This window comes from Lampris incognitus, chromosome 1, assembly GCF_029633865.1.
Source record: "Lampris incognitus isolate fLamInc1 chromosome 1, fLamInc1.hap2, whole genome shotgun sequence".
Lineage (NCBI taxonomy): Eukaryota > Metazoa > Chordata > Actinopteri > Lampriformes > Lampridae > Lampris > Lampris incognitus.
This window is the reverse complement of record NC_079211.1, coordinates 26,447,477-26,471,635: the sequence shown is the minus strand read 5'-3', so window position 1 is coordinate 26,471,635 and position 24,159 is coordinate 26,447,477. Positions and strand designations below refer to the sequence as shown.

At 46.4% G+C, this 24,159-nt stretch overlaps 3 protein-coding genes across 5 annotated transcripts in view; all 3 read left to right on the top strand.

The window, feature by feature from the left end:
- Positions 1-24,159, top strand: part of LOC130122884 (protocadherin gamma-A11-like) — a 311,235-nt gene that overhangs the window by 88,412 nt on the left and 198,664 nt on the right. The gene's annotated exons all lie outside the window — the stretch shown is intronic.
- LOC130126427 (protocadherin gamma-A11-like) lies at positions 1,190-3,604 on the top strand. Its single transcript, XM_056295943.1, has one exon. The coding sequence runs from the start codon at positions 1,190-1,192 to the stop codon at positions 3,602-3,604; it is 2,415 nt and encodes an 804-aa protein (XP_056151918.1).
- On the top strand, positions 5,849-23,421 carry LOC130123829 (protocadherin gamma-A11-like). The gene is made up of 2 exons (XM_056293169.1): positions 5,849-8,244; positions 23,316-23,421. Exons 1-2 carry the CDS (start codon positions 5,866-5,868, stop codon positions 23,328-23,330), a joined length of 2,394 nt encoding a protein of 797 aa, XP_056149144.1. The 5' UTR covers positions 5,849-5,865; the 3' UTR covers positions 23,331-23,421.

Genomic DNA, 24,159 nt, shown 5'->3' with positions numbered 1-24,159 from the left:
GCTCTAGCATTGCGTTGCGGAGAGTAAAAGTGCTCAGACATAATAACTCTGTGAAGCACAACTCTATTTTCTTTCTCTCACTATGTGTAAGTGTGAGGTGTGTGGCATGGGATGAAGATTTGTGGGGATATTTTGTAGTTTTTCACACTAAATTATCAGAGCAGAAACTGCAACATAGCATCCCAAAACATATCAGGTATTGTGAGAGTAAAATGCAAACAGCACTTTGCTTGAGAGAGAGAGGGGTCAGGAGTGTTCCTGGTGTCATGTTTATGTGTAGTTAAATGTGCATGCACGGCCCTTTGAGCTGTTGAGCACTGCGTAAGTTCAAAAACATATTCTTAAAATGACCACATTGGAGAAGACGTGGTTTTGGGAGAGCAGTGGAAAAGCTCAGGATCCCCTTTCCCACGGGGATCAGTCGGATGGCAGGTGTCTTCGCATGTGTGCAGGAATGTGTGGGCAAGCAAGAGGTGGAGGTACAGTCGTAGGGAGTTCAATAAACTTTTTCTTTCATGTTTGTAAAATCCAGTCAGTTTCAATATATATCTCACCTTTTAATGTTTAATTGATTCATATTTTCACTAAGTCTGATAAGAATGACCCTAACATAATCATTATAGCCAATTGTGTGCGTGCGCATGCGCATGCGTGTGTGTGTCGGTGAGAGGGTTGGAAAGAGATACTTTCTTTGGTTTTGTGAAAAAGAATTTTACATTAAGTTGTGTTCTTACCCCGTTGCCCATTCCGTCTTCTCAACACGTCGGCTTGTCTGTTCTTTACAGTAGTCTGCCTTCTGTAAATAACATAATAACTGACAGCCAAGTTAATGCATGTAAATCTGAATCTCTTGCTTACAATGTTTGGTTCCATGGCTGCAAACATTACAAGCACATACATCGTTGTCGTGTTTGGAGGCACGACTCTTTGTGTTTTAGTCAATTAATTTTAAAATTCGTAATCTATATTTTAACTTGAGTGCTATCTCTGAGCTGTGCTCGCAGTGTCGCTGTCTACCAGCAATGGTAAGATGATTTTATTCCTCCACCTTTTGGTGCAGACGGACACAAAGCGGTATTCTCGTGTCGCTTGGTCGGACTGGATGTAGTCGGTAGCGCAGCGGAATTTCACCCGTAACTGCTTTAGTAGCTGACCACATTATCTTCGTGGAGGCGCCGCATTAACGACGATGAGGGTCGACAGATTCGTGTTGCAAACGTGCGGCTTCGTCTTCTCTCTCCTTTGGCTGCGGACTGCGTGTGGAGACGTGAGCTACTCCCTCCCAGAGGAGATGAAACGCGAATCTGTTATTGGTAATATAGCCAAGGATCTCGGACTAGACACCAGCACATTAGCCACTAGAAAAGCCCGCATAGACGCCGATGGGCACGGCGAACAGTACAGCGAAATAAACCTGAACAACGGAGACTTGACTGTTGCGGAGAGGGTGGACAGAGAGGGGCTGTGCGGGGAAAAGGCGTCTTGCGTCCTCAAACACGAACTTGTGCTGGAAAACCCGCTGGAGCTGCACCGCATCGGTCTGCACGTCCAAGATATCAACGATAACTCCCCACAGTTTAACGAAGATTTGATTACTCTGGAAATTCGGGAGTCTGCAGTCAGGGGAGCCCGTTTCCTGATAGAGGAGGCGCACGACGCGGATATAGGAACCAATTCCGTCCAAACATACAACCTCCAAAACAATGACCATTTCATGCTGGCAGTTAGTGGAAACACCGTCGAGCTTGTTTTGGATAAAGAGCTCGACCGTGAAAAACAAAACGGGATCAGTTTGGTTCTCACAGCCCTTGATGGCGGCTCTCCACGGAGATCAGGTACCGTAGCCATACGCGTCACCGTGCTGGATGCTAATGATAACGCCCCGGTGTTTAGCCAGGCCGTGTATGAAGCCAGTCTGCCGGAGAGCGCTCTGGTGGACACTGTAGTGGTTACCGTGAGTGCTGCTGATGCAGACGAGGGGATAAACGGAGACGTAACGTATGACTTTGGACACGTTTCGGAGGATGTGAGGAAGATATTTAAAATTGACCGCAAAACAGGTGAAATACGTGTGACTGGCTCTCTGGACTTCGAAAGTGTCACATCGTTTGACTTGCGCGTTAAAGCGAAGGACGGCTTGGGGCTATCCTCATACACGAAAGTAAGCATTGCTATTACTGATGTGAACGATAACGCCCCTATGATCAATATGAAATCCTGGACCAGCCCCATACCAGAGAATATATCGCCTGGTACCGAGGTTGGCATTTTCAACGTACAAGACCGAGATTCTGGGAATAACAAACAGGTCCGCTGCGCCATTCAACAAAATGTTCCTTTTAAATTGGTTCCCTCCATCAAAAACTATTATTCTCTGGTGACCACTGCTGAACTAGACCGTGAACTAGTGTCTGATTACAACATCACAATCACTGCTACTGATGAGGGCTCTCCTCCTCTTTCCTCCTCTAAAAGTGTTCAGTTATCTGTAGCTGACGTCAACGACAACCCACCTGTGTTTGAGGAGCAGTCCTACAACGCCTACGTGACTGAAAACAACAAACCTGGATCTACTTTATGTTCCGTTAGTGCCCTAGACCCAGACTGGAGACAAAACGGTACAGTGATTTATTCTCTTTTACCTGGGGAGGTGAACGGTGCCCCGGTGTCCTCCTATCTCTCCGTTAACGGAGACACGGGGCTGATCCACGCTGTCAGGTCGTTGGATTATGAACAGTTCAGGAGCTTCAAAGTTCAAGTGATGGCGAGAGACAACGGTTCTCCTCCACTCAGCAGCAACGTGACCGTCAGTGTCTTCATAACGGATGTGAATGACAACTCTCCTCAGATACTTTACCCCGCCCCGGAGGGACACTCCTTCATGACGGAACTCGTCCCCAAAGCAGCTCAGGGGGGCTCTCTGGTGTCCAAGGTGATAGCGGTGGATGCAGACTCCGGACAGAACGCCTGGCTGTCCTATCATATAGTCAAATCCACTGATCCGGGACTTTTCACTATTGGTCTGCACAGTGGAGAGATCAGGACACAGCGGGACATTTCTGAATCTGACAACATGAAACATAATCTTATTGTGGCAGTGAAAGATAACGGACAGCCCTCTCTGTCTGCCACCTGTTCCATGTATTTACTGATTTCTGATAACTTGGCTGAAGTGCCAGAACTGAAAGACATGTCTTATGATGAGACTAACTCCAAACTGACCTCTTATCTGATCATCGCGCTGGTGTCAGTCTCCACCTTTTTCCTGACCTTCATTATTGTCATCCTGGGTGTGAGGTTTTGTCGCAGGAGAAAACCCAGACTGTTGTTGGATGGAGCGGTGGCCATCCCCAGTGCTTATCTGCCTCCTAATTACGCAGAAGTTGACGGAGCAGGAACTTTACGCAGCACTTACAATTATGACGCGTATCTGACAACGGGCTCTAGAACCAGTGACTTCAAGTTTGTGAGATCTTACAATGACAACACACTGCCTGCAGACCAGACTCTGAAGAAAAGTCCAACTGATTTTACCGAGGTATTTGGAGACGCTGATGGATTCCCTGAGGTAAGACTAGATAAACCCAACAGGTTGAATCTTTAATTTGTATCAGATAATTAACAAAATATATTGGTGCTAATGATATTAAAGCGCAAACACGCACATAAAGTTTTGCATTCGTTGTAAAGCTGCCTTTGTTTTGTGTGTGATTGCTCTTACCCATGTGGCAAAGTAGAAATGGTGGCTTTGCGTGAAGAACACAGAACTCAGGTTCAAGTCTGATAAGCGTGACCTGAACATAATCACTGTAGAATCACTGTAGCCAATTGTGTGTGTGTGTGTGTGTGTGTGTGTGTGTGTGTGTGTGTGTGTGTGTGTGTGTGTGTGTGTGCGTGTGTGTGTGTGCGTGCGTGCGTGCGCACTCCTGGGTGAATGTGAGGCATTAAGAGTCAAGATTCAAGATCCTCTATTGTTACATCTCTAAGTACAAGAGAGTAAAATTCTTGTGTTTCAACTCAACACTGCAGCAAAGATAGCAATAAAATAACAACAAAACAAAAAAGCAGTAATAATAATACTAATAGTGTGTGGTGTATGTAAGGTGCTGTGTGTATGTAGGCTCTGCCTTAATAAATGTGCATATGTGTGTGCAGTTGTTTACACATTTGTGTGTTCCTGTATGCCGAACTGTGTGTGTGTGTGTGAACTGATGATCCACTGAAGACCATAGGTCAGTACCAGTCAGTCCGGTAACAGGCATAGTGTCTTTAAAGTTATTTGTTCAAAAGCCTAGTTGCTTGGTGGAAAAAGCTGTTCTGGAGCATAATGGTCCCGGCTTTTAGGCTGTGGTACCGCTTGCCTGAAGGTAGCAGCTGGAACAGTCCATAGTTGGGGTGGCTGCGGTCTTTGATAATCCTGTGGGCTTTGCTGACACAACATCCGTTTACATATGTCCCGGATGGAGGGAAACTCATATCCACTGGTGTCCCAGGCCATCCACACAACGCTCTGCAGCGTTTTGCGGTTGTGGGCAGTACCGTTCCCATGCCAGACAGTGATGCATCCAGTCAAGGATGCTCTCGGTTGTGCCTTGGTAGAAGGCCTGCAGAATCTTGGGCCCCATGCCAACGTTCTTCAGTCGCCTGAGGTGAAAGAGGCATGGCTGTGCCTTTTTCACCACATGGCTGGTGGGGTCATCCCAGGTGAGGTCCTGATGTGGACACCGAGGAACATGAAACTCTTGACCCTGTCTGCAGCAGCCGCGTTGATGGTGATGGGGTTCCAGCCTCCCCCTTTTCTTCCTGTAGTCCACAGTCAGCTCCTTGGTTTTGTCGACGTGAAGAGAGAGGTTATTCTCTTGGCACCACTTTGTTAGATTGTTGACCTCTCTCCTGTATGTCAACAAGAACACAGTAGACAAGGTAGGTTCAATGTAGGTTCACAGTAGCATCAGGTCTGACCAGAGAGACCTGAACATACTCACTGTAGCCCACTGTGTGTGTGTGTGTGTGTGTGTGTGTGTGTGTGTGTGTGTGTGTGTGTGTGTGTGTGTGTGTGTGTGTGTGTGTGTGTGTGTGTGTTTGCATTATTGAAGCATTTGTCCTTGTTTTGTGTGTGATTGCACATATCCGTGTGGCAAAATATAAATGGTGGCTCTGCGCCAAGAACAGAGTAGGCAAGGTAGGTTCAAGTCTGACCAGAGTGACTTGAAGCTAATCACTGTAGCCAATTGTGTGTGTGTGTGTGTGTGTGTGTGTGTGTGTGTGTGTGTGTGTGTGTGTGTGTGTGTGTGTGTGTGTGTGTGTGTGTGTGTGTGTGTGTGTGTGTGTCGCTGAGAGGGGTTGGAAAGAGACTTTCTTTGGTTTTGTGAAGAATAACTTTATACTAAGTTGTGTTTGTACCACGTTGCTTATTCCGTCTGGTCCACCATGAATGCATAGTTGTCTCTGTTCTTTACAGTAGTCTGCCTTCTGTAAATAACATAATAAGTGACAGCCAAGTTAATGCATGTAAATCTGAATCTCTTGCTTACAATGTTTGGTTCCATGGCTGCAAACATTACAAGCATATACGTCGTTGTCGTGTTTGGAGGCACGACTCTTTGTGTTTTAGTCAATTAATTCTAAAACTCGTAATCTATATTTTAACTTGAGTGCTATCTCTGAGCTGTGCTCGCGGTGTCGCTGTCTACCAGCAATGGTAAGAGGATTTTATTCCTCCACCTTTTGGTGCAGACGGACACAAAGCGGTATTCTCGTGTCGCTTGGTCGGACTGGATGTAGTCGGTAGCGCAGCGGAATTTCACACGTAACTGCTTTAGTAGCTGACCACATTATCTTCGTGGAGGCGCCGCATTAACGACGATGAGGGTCGACAGATTCGTGCTGCAAACGTGCGGCTTCGTCTTCTCTCTCCTTTGGCTGCGGACTGGGTGTGGAGACGTGAGCTACTCCCTCCCAGAGGAGATGAAACGCGGATCTGTTATTGGTAATATAGCCAAGGATCTCGGACTAGACACCAGCACATTAGCCACTAGAAAAGCCCGCATAGACGCCGATGGGCACGGCAAACAGTACAGCGAAATAAACCTGAACAACGGAGACTTGACTGTTGCGGAGAGGGTGGACAGAGAGGGGCTGTGCGGGGAAAAGGCGTCTTGCGTCCTCAAACACGAACTTGTGCTGGAAAACCCGCTGGAGCTGCACCGCATCGGTCTGCACGTCCAAGATATCAACGATAACTCCCCACAGTTTAACGAAGATTTGATTACTCTGGAAATTCAGGAGTCTGCAGTCAGGGGAGCCCGTTTCCTGATAGAGGAGGCGCACGACGCGGATATAGGAACCAATTCCGTCCAAACATACAACCTCCAAAACAATGACCATTTCATGCTGGCAGTTAGTGGACACACCGTCGAGCTTGTTTTGGATAAAGAGCTCGACCGTGAAAAACAAAACGGGATCAGTTTGGTTCTCACAGCCCTTGATGGCGGCTCTCCACGGAGATCAGGTACCGTAGCCATACGCGTCACCGTGCTGGATGCTAATGATAACGCCCCGGTGTTTAGCCAGGCCGTGTATGAAGCCAGTCTGCCAGAGAGCGCTCTGGTGGACACTGTAGTGGTTACCGTGAGTGCTGCTGATGCAGACGAGGGGATAAACGGAGACGTAACGTATGACTTTGGACACGTTTCGGAGGATGTGAGGAAGATATTTAAAATTGACCGCAAAACAGGTGAAATACGTGTGACTGGCTCTCTGGACTTCGAAAGTGTCACATCGTTTGACTTGCGCGTTAAAGCGAAGGACGGCTTGGGGCTATCCTCATACACGAAAGTAAGCATTGCTATTACTGATGTGAACGATAACGCCCCTATGATCAATATGAAATCCTGGACCAGCCCCATACCAGAGAATATATCGCCTGGTACCGAGGTTGGCATTTTCAACGTACAAGACCGAGATTCTGGGAATAACAAACAGGTCCGCTGCGCCATTCAACAAAATGTTCCTTTTAAATTGGTTCCCTCCATCAAAAACTATTATTCTCTGGTGACCACTGCTGAACTAGACCGCGAACTAGTGTCTGATTACAACATCACAATCACTGCTACTGATGAGGGCTCTCCTCCTCTTTCCTCCTCTAAAAGTGTTCACTTATCTGTAGCTGACGTCAACGACAACCCACCTGTGTTTGAGGAGCAGTCCTACAACGCCTACGTGACTGAAAACAACAAAGCTGGATCTACTTTATGTTCCGTTAGTGCCCTAGACCCAGACTGGAGACAAAACGGTACAGTGATTTATTCTCTTTTACCTGGGGAGGTGAACGGTGCCCCGGTGTCCTCCTATCTCTCCGTTAACGGAGACACGGGGCTGATCCACGCTGTCAGGTCGTTGGATTATGAACAGTTCAGGAGCTTTAAAGTTCACGTGATGGCGCGAGACAACGGTTCTCCTCCACTCAGCAGCAACGTGACCGTCAGTGTCTTCATAACGGATGTGAATGACAACTGTCCTCAGATACTTTACCCCGCCCCGGAGGGACACTCCTTCATGACGGAACTCCTCCCGAAAGCAGCTCACGGGGGCTCTCTGGTGTCCAAGGTGATAGCGGTGGATGCAGACTCCGGACAGAACGCCTGGCTGTCCTATCATATAGTCAAATCCACTGATCCGGGACTTTTCACTATTGGTCTGCACAGTGGAGAGATCAGGACACAGCGGGACATTTCTGAATCTGACAACATGAAACAGAATCTTATTGTGGCAGTGAAAGATAACGGACAGCCCTCTCTGTCTGCCACCTGTTCCATGTATTTACTGATTTCTGATAACTTGGCTGAAGTGCCAGAACTGAAAGACATGTCTTATGATGAGACTAACTCCAAACTGACCTCTTATCTGATCATCGCGCTGGTGTCAGTCTCCACCTTTTTCCTGACCTTCATTATTGTCATCCTGGGTGTGAGGTTTTGTCGCAGGAGAAAACCCAGACTGTTGTTTGATGGAGCGGTGGCCATCCCCAGTGCTTATCTGCCTCCTAATTACGCAGAAGTTGACGGAACAGGAACTTTACGCAGCACTTACAATTATGACGCGTATCTGACAACGGGCTCTAGAACCAGTGACTTCAAGTTTGTGAGATCTTACAATGACAACACACTGCCTGCAGACCAGACTCTGAAGAAAAGTCTAACTGATTTTAGTGAAGTATTTGGAGATGCTGATGGATTCCCTGAGGTAAGACTAGATAAACCCAACAGGTAGAATCTTTAATTTTTTTTTTATCAGATAATGAAATTGTATCCAGGTGAAGTATCACAGTTGAACAGAAAGAAAAAAAAACAAAAAAACAAGACAAGGTCAAAACCCAGTAGTTATATGACTTGACCGTGTTTTGTCAGCGTTGGAAATTGTGGCCAATTTTTGTGTATGCGCGTGCGTGTGTGTGTGTGCGTGTGTGTGTGTGTGTGAGAGAGAGAGAGAGAGAGAGAGAGAGAGAGAGAGAGAGAGAGAGAGAGAGAGAGAGAGAGAGAGAGAGAGAGAGAGCAATAGGATCGTAGAGAGAGGCTTTCTTTGTTTTGTTTTTTTTAAGAACATTTTACTCTAAGTTGTGTTTGTACCATGTTGCTCATAATGTGATAGAAGATCCTCACACTTATGCGATGGCGCCTATCTGCTGGCTCGGATGTTGAGCAGGTCGTCTGGTACTGGAGGGTTGCCAGTTCGATCCTCGGCTCCTACTTGCAAAAATATCCAGGTATCCTTGAGCAAGACACCTAAATGCCCCGATGAGCTGTTTTTTATCTTGCATGGTTGACACCGACATTAATGTGTGTGTGTGTGTGTGTGTGCATGCGTGCGTACGTGTGTGTGTGTGTGTGTGTGTGTGTGTGTGGGGGGGGGGTGATTTTATGTGTAGCTACATGTTCATGCACGGACGTTTGAGCTGCTTAGCCCTTCCTAAATTGCAAATAAAATTCTTAAAATGAGCAAAGTTGAGAAGACTTGCTTTTGGGGAGCAGTGGAGATACACGGGGTACCCCTTCACATGGGGATTATTTGGCTTTCAGGTGTCTGCGCATGTGTGAAGCAGTCTGTGTGTAAGCAAGAGGTGGCGGTACAGCGATGGGGATTAAATCATCTTCTTCATTTATGTTTATAAACGCTAGCCAGTTGCAATTAATATCTGATTTTTTGTTTAATTGATTCATATTTTCACTATGTCTGGTCAGAATTACCCAATCATAATCACTGTAGCCAATTGTGTGTGTGTGTGTGTGTGTGTGTGTGTGTGTGTGTGTGTGTGTGTGTGTGTGTGTGTGTGTGTGTGTGTTTTTGAGAGAGAGACAGAGAGAGAGAGAGAAAGAGAGAGAGAGAGACACACAGAGAGAGAGAGACACACAGAGAGAGAGAGAGAGAGAGAGAGAGAGAGAGAGAGAGAGAGAGAGAGAGAGAGAGAGAGAGAGAGAGAGAGAGAGAGAGCATGAGCATGAGCATGGGTGAATGTGAGGCATTAATTGAGGAAGTGATTTGAGTGGCTGTTACAGCTGAAAAGGTGCTATATACTAAATGCAGTACATTTGCTACAGGTGTGAGGGCTAGTTTGGGAAAATGGGAAGTTCTTGGATAGTATTGTAGCACTACACTGTGGAGGGTAGAATTCCTCAGACTTACAGTTTGTGATAAACAACTCCATTTTGTCGCTCTCCCTCTCACTATGTGTAAGTATGAGGTGTATGACATAGGAAAAAGATTTGGGTGATATCTTGTAGTTTTTCACACTAAATAGTGTATATTAAGGGGGGCAGAAACTACAACATAACATCCAAAAGCATGTCATCCCTGAGAGTTTCAAGTTTATTTGTCATATACGGAAGTAAGGTTACACTTATTCTCATAATAACATGATTGTTTTCCTGGCTCAACACACATATAGGATGGAAAATACTTATTATAAAAGTACTGACAGATTATACAGTCAGTAACCATTATGATCTGGTATTGTGACAGTGAAGTGCAAACAGCACTTTACTTGAGAGAGAGAGTGAATCAGAATCAGAATCGTATTTATTGGCCATGTATATTCGCACACACATGGAATTTGACTCAGCTTTCGTGGCTCTCTCAGTGTAGTTAACATAGAATAACAACACTACAACACAACAATCTTCAGATATATACACAGGATTGACTTATACATGTAGCATGCGTGTGAATTAATTAATTGTAAAGTACTTTGAGTGGCTGTTGCAGCTAGAAGAGCGCTTTATAAAATGCAACTTGATTGATTGATTGATTATACAGGTGAAATAGAAGGTGATAAAGTGCAGTGGTGTAAATAATATATCAGAGATGCTGAAATAGATGTTGGCAGCTTACTTACGTACATATATATATGGCTGAGGTAGCTGGACATGACAGAGTGTACCAGTATATGTACAAAATGGTGGGATTTATTTAACAATGTTGAGCATTCATTTGAATGACAGCCCGCGGAAAGAAACCAATTTTATATCTGGTTGTTTTGTGGTAAAGTGCTCTGTAGCGTCTACCAGAGGGAAGAAGTTGGAACAGGTTGTGACCAGGGTTTGATGGGTCCGCAGTGATGCTGTCTGCCCATTTCCTGAGTCTGGAGGTATATATAAATCCTGAATGGCGGGCAGGTTGGCACCAATGATTTTCTCTGCAGACTTAACTGTCCATTGTAGTCTGTCCCTGTCCTGTGTGGTGGCCGAACCAAACCAGACAGTGATGGATGTGCAGAGGACATACTGGATTATTGCAGCGTAGAACTGAATCAACAGTTCTTGAGGCAGGTTGAATTTCTTGAGCTGGTGGAGGAAGTACATCCTCTGCTGGGCCTTTTTGTTGATTGTGTCTATGTTACATGTCCACCACCTTAGGTCCTAGGAGACTGTGGAACCCAGAAATCTGTAGGTTTTCACCATAGACACCGTGCTGTTGAGCATGATTAAGGGGAAGGGGGTAATGTTGGGGGTGTCCTGAAGTCCACTGTCATCTCCACACTGTTTTGAGCGTGTTTAGCTCCAGGTTGTTATGGCCGCACCAGAGGGCCAGCTGATCAACCTCCTCTCTACATGCAGACTCGTCACCATCCCGGATAAGACCAATGATGGATGCGCCATCTGCAAACTTCAGGAGTTTAACAGATGGATCACCTGAGGTGCAGTTATTTGTGTAGAGTGTGAAGAGTAGAGGGGAGAGCACACATCCCTGGGGGGTGCCAGTGCTGATTGTCTGGATGCTGGATGTAATTTTCCCCAGCCTCACCAGCTGCCTCCTGTCTGTCAGGAAGTTTTTAATCCACTGGCAGATGGAGGCTGGTACAGTGTGCCGGGTGAGTTTGGAGTGGAGGATATCTGGGACAGTGGTGTTGAAGACTGAGCTGAAGTCCACAAACTGCACCCTTGCATATGTCCCCGGGGAGTTGAGGTTCTGGAAGATGTAGTGCAATCCCATGTTGACTGCATCATCCACTGACCTGTTGGCTCGGTAGGCAAACTGTAGGGGGTCATGCAGGGGACCTGTGATTTCTTTCAAGTGGGCCAACACCAGCCTCTCGAAGGATTTCATGACCGCAGATGTTAGGGCAATGTGCCTGTAGTCATTTAATCCTGTGATATGGGATTTCTTGGGGACTGGGATGATAGTGGAGCTCTTGAAGCAGGAGATGACTTCACACAGCTCCATTGATCTGTTGAAGATCAGAGTGAAAATGGGGGCCAGCTGGTCAGCACATACTCTAAGCCAGGAGAGTGACATGCCATCTGGGCCCATTGCCTTCCTGGTCTTCTGTCTCTTGAAGAGCTGGTGCATGTCCTCAACACAGATCCTCAGTGTGGGTAGGGGTTCAGTGGGTTGTGGAGAGTGGCTGGCAGGTAGTACAGATGGTTATGTATTGTAGCCGGAGAGGGTCAGGGGTGTGAAAGTTTGCTTTTCAAACCTGCAGTAAATCCATTTAAGTTGTCAGCCAGCAGCCAGTTGATGGTTCCCTGCAGTGTGTGTGTGTGTGTGTGTGTGTGTGTGTGGGGTGGGGGTCTCCTGTAGTTGGTAATGCCTTTCAAACCTCTCCAGACTGATGATGGGTCATTGGCAGAACATCTGTTTTTCAGCTTTTCAGAGTAGCACCTTTTTGCCACTCTGATCTCCTTTGTGAGTGTATTTCTGGCTTTGTTATACTGGATCCTATCTCCACACCTGTTAGCTCTCTCTTTGGCCTGACAAAGCTGCCTGAGTTTAGCTGTGAACCAGGGCTTATTGTTGTTAAAGGTACAGAAGGTTTTGGTGGACACACTCATGTCCTCAAAAAAGCTGATGTGAGATGTCACAGTGTCAGTAAATTCATCCAGGTCTGTAGATGCAGCCTCAAAAACACTCCAGTCAGTGCAGGCCTGGAGTTCCAGGCTCTAAGTCTAATTGTAAGCATACCTATACTAATGATCTGTTAACTCCCCTCCTCTTTCATTTGTTTCTATCTACGGATGTCTCTCGTTTTTCAAAGACTCACTCTGTATTGACAGGCGAATTCACAAAAAATGGCTTGCGCCCGCTGATAGTGTAGGAAATTCGGGTGGCAACCACAGGAACTGCCGCGGCCGGGACGCGAATCAGTATCGCCCGCACCGCGGGAGACATCGCTAACCGCTCGACTAAAGGGCCTGACCCGTTATCAAGGACCAACGTGTCTACTTATGCATGCACGTTACAATAGCGCCATGAAGTGTGCATCACTTGCAACCGTTATCTGCCACATCAAAAGGTCCGATTCACAAAAGATATTGGTGCTATCGGTATTACAGCGCAAACACGCCTAACAAGTTTTGCAGCCGAGTGAAATTTGCCCTTGTGTTGCGTCTGATTGCAATTATCTATGTGGCAAAATGTAAATGTTGGCTTTGCGCCAAGAACACAGTAGGAGGGTTCAATGTAATCCTTGATGTCATCAAGTATAGCAAGAATTGTTTGTCGGGCAACCAGTGTAATCTGCGAATTATTTCGGTCTCAGTTGAATCAAAAAGTGACGTTTTTGCTGTTACGGTCGTAATACATTGCTGACATCTAACGGTGGATTCTAGTAATGCAGTTTGCGTACAGTTTTAGGGGTCATGACTCAGGAAGTTAAAACAACCAGGAAGTATGTGTATTTACGCTGAGATGACGTGTTGACGGCCTTCGCCGCAATCCATTTATATCTCTTTTCATCTTTCGTGGCATCGTCTGTACGTATATGCTTATTTTGATGCATATCTTTACTTACATTTAGACATTTTGTTAAGTTTATGTCATTTAGTCACCGTATTGTTCAGTTAATTAGAACATAAGGAGGAACACGTGTGCTCTGCAAAGGTAAGTTAACTGTTACTATGCACTGCTATTCCAGTAATTCAAAATGTATGGTTTTATTTATAGTTTCACACCTTCCAACGTTATTACACCTGTGGACAACGCTAACTGTCTCCCGAGTCGTAATGTAAGGAAGGTGTTGACACTTGCTGCCAGTGCCGTTGCTGAGTAGCGACAAGAGGGGAAGACGGTATAGTGTTCTCCTTCGAAATAGCCACTTAACGATCACGCCCGGCATGACGATGTCTGTGTCTGGCTAGTACCGCTGTTGTTTTGCAATGAGGCTCATTTGCGTAGAAATGGGCCAATTTTCTGCTAAATGTATGCATCGTATCTAAGGTAAATACGGAGCACCGAGATGTTACGGGTCTAGATAGATCGATGCCATCGGCTATCCACTAGTTTACCTTAGATACACATGACCCGCGCTCAGGAACATGTTACATCACTTTGAATATACTTGGCTGCGCTGAGCAACTCGTGTGTGTGTCATTCTTTATAAGATAGCCTACTGAAACATGGTGCCAGAAGTCGGAGAACTTATTTCTTATTTTACTAGCTCGCATGTTTAAGTTTGTAGGCCTGAGTAGGTCACATGTCGGAGGATTCCGATTCAGAGCAAAGTACTTCTGCTGAAGACGTTGTCACAGAGGAGCTAACGCTATCATTACCGGCGCCGATAGCATCACATACAATGGCAGCTAACGTGAATATTCCACCACCGTCCCCGATGAGCTTCACAGGCGATTGGAGTGTCAATTGGGACATTTTTCGGGCCGAATATGAAGACTACGTCCTCGTCACGGGCATACTTGGCAAGGACAAGAAAATACAAGCGGCTACTCTAAGAAGTGTGATGGGAAGTGAATGCAGGCATATTTACCGCCACAATCTGAACCTCTCAGAAGACGATCAAGGGGATCCTGACGCCATACTGAGAGAGTTGGGGAAATACTTCAAGCCAGCAAAAAACACAATATACGAGAGGTACATTTTCGGGAGTTGCAAGCAGGAGGAAGGAGAATCGTTTGATACCTTTGTGACGAGACTGAGAGAGAGGGCAGCAACCTGTGAGTATGGACAGTTGAAAGATGAAATGATCCGTGATAAGATAGTCCTGGGAGTTGCAAGCGAGGCCGTTAGGCGCAGGCTGTTGAGAGAGAAGGATTTGAACATGGTCACAGCTATTGACATGTGTCGCGCAGCAGAGCAAACTGACATCCGTATGAGAGCAGTGCATGCCGTTGCTAGGCAACCCAGACAAAACCAATGGAAACAGAGCAATCCACCCAGAACAGCAGGAGATGCAGGCAATTGCAAATATTGTGGCAGCTCGCATTCAAGGGGCAGAGAGCATTGCCCGGCCTTCGGGAAACAATGTAGGTCATGTGGGACACTTAATCACTTTTCTAAAGTGTGCTTAAAGAGCAAAAAGGGGCATGCTGAGGGCAAGGTAAACTGTGTGGAATACACAGAAGAACCCCCAGAGGATAGTAATGATGCAGATGATCTGTACATGTTTGAGTCAATCGGCGCAGTGCACACCAAAGGAAAGAAGTGGTTTGTGACTCTGAAACTCCACGACAAGCCACAACAATGTCAGCTGGACTCTGGAGCCACCTGCAATGTAATGGGCTTTCAAGACAAGAAAAGGCTGGCCCCAAACACACCTCTCCGCCCGAGTGACACCAGACTGAAGCTGTATTCGGGGGAAACACTGAGCTCTATGGGCACCTTTGAGACTGACTGTACTGTGAGAGGCCAAACACACAAGCTCTCATTCGAAATAGTGAGGACCAGCCAACATCCTCTTCTGTCAGGCTCCACCTGTGAACGCTTAGGGCTCATGCATTTCACAATTCCAGAGGATGTGCTCAAAATGGAACACACACAACCAGGAGCCCTAACTAAAGAACAGCTTATCAACAGATACAGTGACGTGTTCAACTCCCCTGTGGAATCCGTGCCTGGGGAGGTCCATTTTGACCTTGATCCTAGTGTTGCTGCAGTACAGAGTGCCCCTCGCAATGTCCCAATCGCAATGAAAGCAGCAGTCAAAGCCCAGCTGGACAAGTACGAGGCTGACGGCCACCTTGCGCCTGTCACAGATCCTACAGATTGGATCAGCAACATGGTGATTGTTAAAAAACCGGAGAAGCTGAGAATATGCATTGACCCTAAACCATTGAACAAAGCCCTAAAGCGCTCTCACTACATCATGCCTACCTTGGAGGACATTTTGTATAAATTGCCCAAGGCCAGAGTCTTCACGTTAGTGGACGCTCGGGATGCATTCCTGCAATGCAAACTGGACTATGAGAGTAGCCTCATGACCACGTTCTGGACCCCCTGGGGGAGGAAGCGGTGGCTCAAGCTACCATTTGGAGTATCGGTGGCGCCCGAGGTATATCAGCGCAAGCAGCACGAGCTCCTCGCCGGTCTGAAGGGCGTTGAGCCCATTGCAGACGATATCCTGGTCGTCGGCTGCGGGGACACAGACAAGGAGGCTGGGGATGACCACGATGTCAAGCTTGCGGCGTTGATGGAACGCTGCCGCGAGGTCAAGCTTCGCCTCGGCCTGAAGAAGTTGCAGTTCAAGGTGGCTGAGGTGCAGTTTCATGGCCACATTCTCTCATCTGCTGGACTGAAGCCCGATCCAGAGAAGGTGAGAGCCATTATTGACATGCCGAACCCAACAGATGCCAAGGGCGTGCAGCGTCTCATTGGCTTCGCTAACTATTTAGCCAAGTTCATGCCTCATCTATCTACTGTCTGCGAGCCGTTGCGACGCCTGTTGGACAAGGACACACCCTGGCACTGGCTGCCTAAGCACGAGGCGGCGGTTCATGAGCTTAAGGCGCTGGCGACAGCCATGCCCGTCCTGCGCTACTATGATGTAACTAAGCCAATCGCAATCCAGAGCGACGCCAGCCAGAGCGGTCTCGGTTGTTGTCTCATGCAGGAAGGTCAGCCCATCGCATTTGCCTCGAGGGCTCTTACCCCCACCGAAAAAAACTATGCACAAATTGAGAAGAAGTGTCTCAGTATCGTCTTCGCCTGCCAGAGGTTTCACCATTACCTATATGGCCGCGACCCAATCACAGCAGAGACGGACCATAAGCCTCTGATCTCTATTTTCAGCAAGCCACTTCTCAATGCGCCCAAGAGACTCCAGAGCATGCTCATGACTCTGCAGAACTACGACCTGAGGGTAATCTACAAACCAGGCCCAGAGATGTTCATAAGCGACACGCTCAGCAGAGCTACGGCTGGATGCTCCGGCAGAGGGACTGCATATCAGCGACACGCTATCTGCTCTCTGCAACAAGAGCAGGAAGACATACAGCACGTGAACCAGGCAGAGTACCTGAATGTGACTAACCAGCGGCTGGAACAGATCAGACGACACACCGACAGAGATGAATGCTTACAGGCACTGAAGAACACTGTTCTCGTGGGCTGGCCAGATGTAAAGGAGGAAGCGCCCCTCATCGCTAGGGAGTACTGGCCCTTCAGGGATGAAATCAGTGTGCAGAACGGAGTTCTGTTCCGGGGGCAAAAAGTCATCATCCCAAAGTCACTCCGCCCAGAAATGTTGACGCGCATACATTCAAGTCACATAGGGGGTGATGCATGCTACCGACACGCTCAAGAGACATTGTACTGGCCCAACATGCAGTCAGAGATAAAGGATTTTGTAAGCAGCTGCTCGACCTGCAATGTGTACGCCCACAATCAGCAAAAGGAGACCATGCTCTCTCACGAAGTACCAACCAGGCCATGGCAGGTCTTGAGCATGGACCTATTCAGCTTCAGACAGAAAGACTATCTCCTAATAGTCGACCACTATTCCGATTTTTGGGAGATTGAGCTTCTACCCGACATGTCTGCAGAGACAGTCATCAAGCGATGTAAGGCACAGTTCGCCCGACATGGTCAGCCAGAGAAGGTTATTACAGACAACGGCCCTCAGTTCACAGCTCAGTTCACACGGTTCGCTTCTGAGTGGGAATTTGAGCACGTGACCTCCTCTCCCAGACACCCGAAAGCGAATGGCAAGGCCGAGTCGGCCGTGAAGATTGTAAAAAATCTTCTGCGTAAGGCCGCGCATGATGGTGAAGACCCCTGGAAAGCCGTGCTTCACTGGAGGAATACACCTACGGAAAACATGGGCAGCAGCCCAGCACAACGCCTCATGTCCCGCCGGTTGAAGACGTCCATCCCGGCGGCAAGCAAGCTCCTGGAACCAGCTGTTGTCGTGGGCGTCACTGAAAAGCTGCGCCACAGGAAGCAACTCGCCAAATCCTTCTGTGACAGATCTGCCCGTGAATTGCCGGCACTTGAAATTGGGGAAGTCGTACGGATGAAGCCCCTGCCAGGTGATAACACTGGCCGCTGGAGAGTCGGAACTTGTCTCCGCAGGGTTGCGCCGAGGTCTTATCTTGTGGACATTGATGGCTCCCTGTACCGTCGTAGCAGGATCGATCTCAGAGTGGCTGAGCCAGCTGCACGAGCCGCGCACGATCCTGTTGAACCCGCTGCGGCACACACACCGGACGGGGATCCAGCTACAGAAACTGTAATTGAGACCCCTCAGGCTGTGTTCGAGCCGAGCCCCATCAGGTCCATGCCCAAGGCGCCATCTACTCCTGTTGGCGCTCCGCGTTCGGATGGACACACTTACACAAGGGTTGGACGGCTGTCTAAACCTCCACTGAAACTCACTATGTAATCTGAATAATGTTGATGGTTGCTATGTGGGAGAGAGGGGGAAAAGAGGAGAAATGTTATCATACGCTACTGTGGTTATTACACTGGTATGGGATATGAAGAGATTTACTGCTGTTGCACTGTTATTGGTTGTTCGTATATGAAAGTAATTTTATTTTGCACTAACTTCATGTGCATGTGTTTATACTTGGAAAAGGAGGATGTTACGGGTCTAGATAGATCGATGCCATCGGCTATCCACTAGTTTACCTTAGATACACATGACCCGCGCTCAGGAACATGTTACATCACTTTGAAGATACTTGGCTGCACTGAGCAACTCGTGTGTGTGTCATTCTTTATAAGATAGCCTACTGAAACACGAGACGCTATTTGCTTGGCAGCGCAGATGGTGGGTGCATTTCACCTTTTGTAGTGCTTTGAGAAATACACGGTTTGTTTTTTTCTCTTATTTGTGCAGGTTTAGCGGCCGCAAAAGCCGTGCAATCCTTTTGTGACGTAGGCCAGTGAGTGTTTTGTGATTGTTAGTTGGGGTGCTTTAACTGTGCGCTCTGCAGACCAATCGTATAACTTCAGTGACGTCGTTGGTCACCTGATCCAGCGGCCCTATCGTGTCACACTGAACTCTCAGTCACTTAGTCAGTCAGTCAGTCAGTCAATCAGCGACATTATCGTTTGTAGGGCTGGCCCGCTGGTCCGGTCTAGATAAAAGTCTCCCTTCTTCCTGCCTTATCAAGCACCATTGTAGCAGGGCTATATCTGGGTAAAGGTCAGATAATTGTGTGTATGAGTGTAAAGACAGTGATGTAATTGCCATTTATTTTCTCCTCAACACAATATAAGCATTTATTTGGTTATTTTTCTAAAAGTACAATGGAAAAGTGAACTTAGTTGCAGCAGTGTCTTTATGCATGCTCAATAATCTAAGTAAGAAAATCCAAGAAGGCTGAATCAGATATGACAGATATGTTTCATCACTCATCTAAGTGACATCTTCAGTCTAAACTGACTGCGGATATCCCCACCCTCGTAAACAATACAGTCGCATAATGACAGAAACCAACGACCAGTTTCATATGCAAATATGGGTGTGACCACTAACTAGAGTTACAATGGCCATGTGTACTATTCACAGAGGATTTGGGAATGTTTGCAATCACAGCATTGTAAGATGGTGACAGATGTACTCTTAGCCCCCCCCCCCCCGTTTAGGGACGGTCATTCCCATTAATATAAATGCAGCTGTGTTAGTTGTATGACAAACTATGCTCATTATCACCAGACTGTTGTCTGAAATTCCTTTGGCAATAACATATGCACAAATTTGGGATGTAAACTGCATACTCCTAGAAGGTCAGGATGTGTGGATCATAGAATAATTTGCAGAGTTAATGTTGCTTATTTTCCACTTCTGTAATGATGACTCTGGTCTCTTGGTGGCGCTATTTTATAAAGTCTGACTAGTGCATCCATGGCAACAGTCCTACGGCTTCTCTCACACTAACTGTGTCAGTGTTAGTGGAGCAGTGTTGGAGCCAAGGGCTTTGTGTGTGTGTGTGTGTGTGAGAGAGAGAGAGAGAGAGAGAGAGAGAGAGAGAGAGAGAGAGAGAGAGAGAGAGAGAGAGAGAGAGCAGGGTTATGGGAGAGGATGCACATGAGAGAGAAAAGTGGTGCTCCGCAAATGAAGCGGGGGGGAGAGAAATCCAAACTGACATAAGCAGGCATCCTAATAGGACATGCCTCATTCAGATAGAGGAGCAGGGAAACGCGCATTACAATATTTCCGTTTGAATGTGTGGATATATTTCAGCATAATCTATTATAGTCAAGCTGTTATGATGCCGACAGTCGACCCATATCCACCTAAAAGACGTTTAACAATGGGAAAGCGATTAAAACTCAAATGGAGGATACATCTTTTTCTTTTCTGCCTACTTTTCCCTGCGTCGTTTGGAGAGGTTCGTTATTCCCTTCCTGAGGAGATGCAACACGGATCTGTTATCGGGAATGTTGCCAGGGATCTGAGACTGAAAGTGACTGAGCTCGGTGCGCGTCGTGCCCGTGTTGTTGCAGAGAGCACTCGGCAGCTGTGTGAATTGGAGAACGGCTCGGGCAATCTTTTGGTCAGTCAGAGGATAGACCGAGAGGAGCTGTGCGCGCAAGCGACTGTCTGCAGCCTACAGTACCAGCTCCTACTTGAAGATCCACTAACAGCATACAGCCTTGTTTTAGATATACAAGATATCAATGACAACAGCCCAGTGTTCGCCACTGGAGAAATTGAGCTGGATTTAGTTGAATCGACGGTTCTGGGGAGGCGCTTCCCATTGGAGAGTGCATACGACCCTGACCTAGGCACCAACATGGTTCGTGAATACAAACTGAGTCGGAACGATCACTTCGCACTGGAAATTAATACCCAGATGAATGGTAACGCGTACCCAGAACTAGTTTTGAAAAAGGCTTTGGACCGCGAGACGCAAGCTGAATATTTACTGACAATCAATGGAATTGATGGGGGCACCCCAGCCAGGTCAGGAACTGCATCCATTCACATCCGTGTTTTAGACACCAATGATAATGTTCCCGTTTTTAGCCAAAGATTTTACAAAGCCTCAGTGCAAGAAAACTCAGTGACAGGGACCGTGCTGCTGAAGTTGAATGCCATGGATTTAGATGAAGGTGTCTATGGGGAGATAACATACTCTTTCAGCCATGTGTCAGACAAAACAAGAGAACTTTTTGAAATCGACCCTGCAAGCGGGGAAGTTCGGGTAGCAGGCCTTATTGATTATGAAGAAGCCAACGCACATGAGCTGGATGTCCAGGCTAAAGATGGAGGCGGTCAGGCATCACACTGTAAACTTAGGATTGACGTAATTGACGAGAATGACAACGAGCCCATGATAGCGCTCAAGTCGGCGCCCGCCACCGTAACTGAGGACTCCAAACCAGGAACTATGGTGGCTCTGCTTAACGTCTATGATTTGGACACTGGCAACAGTGGCTGGGTCAAATGTGCGATCTCAGACCATGTTCCATTTAAATTGGTATCAGAGGTGAAGAACTACTACATGTTGGTGACTGATGGTGCACTAGACAGAGAAATACACCCAGAATACAACATAACAGTGACTGCAGCTGACGCGGGCACGCCTTCGCTCTCCAGCATAAAGATAATAACAATAAGGATCAGTGACGTCAATGACAATCACCCTTCCTTTACACAGATTGAGTACGATGTCAATGTGTGGGAAAACCAACCCGTTGGCACGTTTGTAATGAAAGTGATAGCAGAGGACATTGATGATGGATCCAATGCTAAAATACTGTACTCTGTGTCAAAGGACAAGAACCCAGAGGTGTCCTCGTTTCTGTCCATCAATTCGGAAACGGGGGACCTATACACATCACGGCTCTTCGATTATGAACAATTAGTTAATTTCCAAATTCAGATAACAGCTCAAGATGGCGGGAATCCTCCACTTTCTAGCACTTGCACGATACATGTTTTTATCGGGGATCATAACGACAACCCACCCATCATCCTGTACCCTGTACAATCTGCCGGGTTCATTGCTGAAGATATGGCACCGCTGGAGGCACCTAAGGGTTACCTGGTTACCAAGGTTGTTGCCGTAGATGCCGACTCCGGCCATAACGCCTGGCTCTCTTACAGAATAATGAAAGCCACGCAGCCTAACCTCTTCGTGGTAGGCCTGCATACAGGGGAAATTAGAACCCTTCGAGCATTCCTAGAGGAGGATGAACTGAAACAAACACTTGTGATTTTGGTGAAGGACAATGGCCCTGAATCTCTCTCTGTCACTGCCACGGTCAGTATAGTGATCGATGACGGCCTGCCCATTTTAAAAGAGCTCTTTGAGCTCACGGAGGACACCCAGGAGAGTGAGAACATAGCACTATACCTGATCATTGCTCTGGCAACAGTTTCTTCCCTATTGCTGCTTTTAATCAGTTCAGTCATTTATTTTAAGGTCTGCAAGCGTGGCTACAATTACCGCACAGCCACCTCCACTCTTCCCGTCTTCCCCATGACCTATGCTGATGTAAGCCGTTGCGGGACCCTTCTCAAAGAGGACCGATATGATTCCTTTTTGACCACTGGCTCTTGGAGAGGGGACTTCCGTTTCGGCTCAAATATAGACACTGACACACTCAAGAAGAGGAGTGCAGCATATCAGAAAAACACCCTGAGGCGTATCAGTGCAGACAGGGCATCTACTCTAAAAGTGAGGTCAGGACCTCCGCAGCCTTGTTACGTTATTGGCTGAGAATAACCTTGGACAAGGCATGATGTGTTATACCCTTAATCCAAAAAGCCTTTTGTTAAGTGATCTCATTCAGACCCCAATCAAGAAAAGACTCTTCTTGGTCCTTTTATTATAGTAAAAAATGAGCCCCCCCCCCTCAATTTTCCCTCATCAGTATTATGTTTAGTTAAGCTTTGTCACTGTAGAACCATGTGGTTTATCTTGTGGTGATGTACGAAAACTAAATTTTCCACCTAAGTTGCACAGAAATAAGATTTTGCATGTGTATATAATGTAATTCTCTTGACCTATCTTGTTCGCATATATGACCTCCTCCTTTGTGACCTGATTCAACCAACTTTAACATTTAGGTATGCAGAGAGAGATTTACACTGATTTTTTGTTTTGTTTTTTTTGTTTTTTGTTGTTGTTGTTGTTGTTTTTTGTTGTTTTTTTTTAACACGTATCCAAGTCAGAATAATTATTGGGTGATAATTTCTGGAGGCACGGTCATAGTAATGTAAATACATTAACTATATATCTTCACCTATTTCTGTGTGGTATGTTAATAATGGCTGGAAAAAGAAAAGAGGTTACTGTTGAAGCGTCCTCTCAGTGGGATTGAAATATATCGATATTTACTCAGATCATTCAGTCACTGACAACCCTCCCTAATGTACACTCTTTTGTATTCCCTGTCTCTTCTGTCTTCTCTCACTCTGTCCATCTCTCTGGGAGACTCATTCTGGACTTGTGGACACCATAAGCTACATTAACATACACCTTTTTCTTCCTGATAGCTCAGAATTTGATGAGGGCTTGTCGACTGACGAGTGGGATATACTAAATTAAGTACACTACATATAGTTTTAAGTGTTCCTTACTGCATTTTGATTGTGTGGTGCAGCCTTTGTTGACCTTTGCCCCATCTGCTTATAGGTGCATCTGCAGTAGGGACACAGCCAAGGGAATGTAGGCTCAGATGATTCTACTTCGTGATGGCCCATGTGTCGACATGAATCTATCTCCCATTTCATCTGTTTTTACAACATTAGGAGTCCAGTCTGTGCACAGAAGGGCCTATATATACCTTGTTTATCTGTCCCAAATTGAACACTAGGGAGCAAATTGTTGCAAGATTGTTTCTGTGCTCTTAAAACCTTGCTCCTGATTTCATTTTGGGTGGAACTAGTCAGTGTGTGAGCACATTTTTTTTTCTTCTTGCAAAAAGGGGACTGTTCAAGGAAGGATATGCATTTACCTGTCCAAAGACATGTCTGTACACAACTATGCAAAGGGCTCATTTTAGTGGATAACAAGTACATAGCCAGAGTCACCATTCTTTTATTGCAATGATAAGCTTTCACACTCTGAGAAAACAAGAATCATTCAGCTTCTGCTGTTTGCAGCCAGGTGCCATGAATACTGACACAGATTTTTAGACATGTTTTAGGTGAGTCCTCTCTGGGACCCTGGCCTGTCTTTTTACTTGTTTGGGTTTTATAGTGGTGTAGTGCAAGTTATCTTTCCATTCCTCTAATTCTAGAATTTGTTTACACAACTGATCCAGAATAACAGCAGCAATTCAACAGATATTGTATACAGTTTGTTATTGTTACATTATATCATCCATAATACTGCTAAATATTTGATATATACAGTTTGGATATTAATATAAGACATAAAGTGACATGTTTAAAAAATGTTGCATTTTTTTCCTAGTCTGTAATAAGGATGTATTCATGTATCTTAAATGTTTGTACAACCCTGGAACATGATTATG

Excerpts from the sequence above, each read along its gene's own strand:
- LOC130126427 (XM_056295943.1), top strand. The coding sequence starts at position 1,190 with ATGAGGGTCGACAGATTCGTGTTGCAAACGTGCGGCTTCGTCTTCTCT.
- LOC130123829 (XM_056293169.1), top strand. The coding sequence starts at position 5,866 with ATGAGGGTCGACAGATTCGTGCTGCAAACGTGCGGCTTCGTCTTCTCT.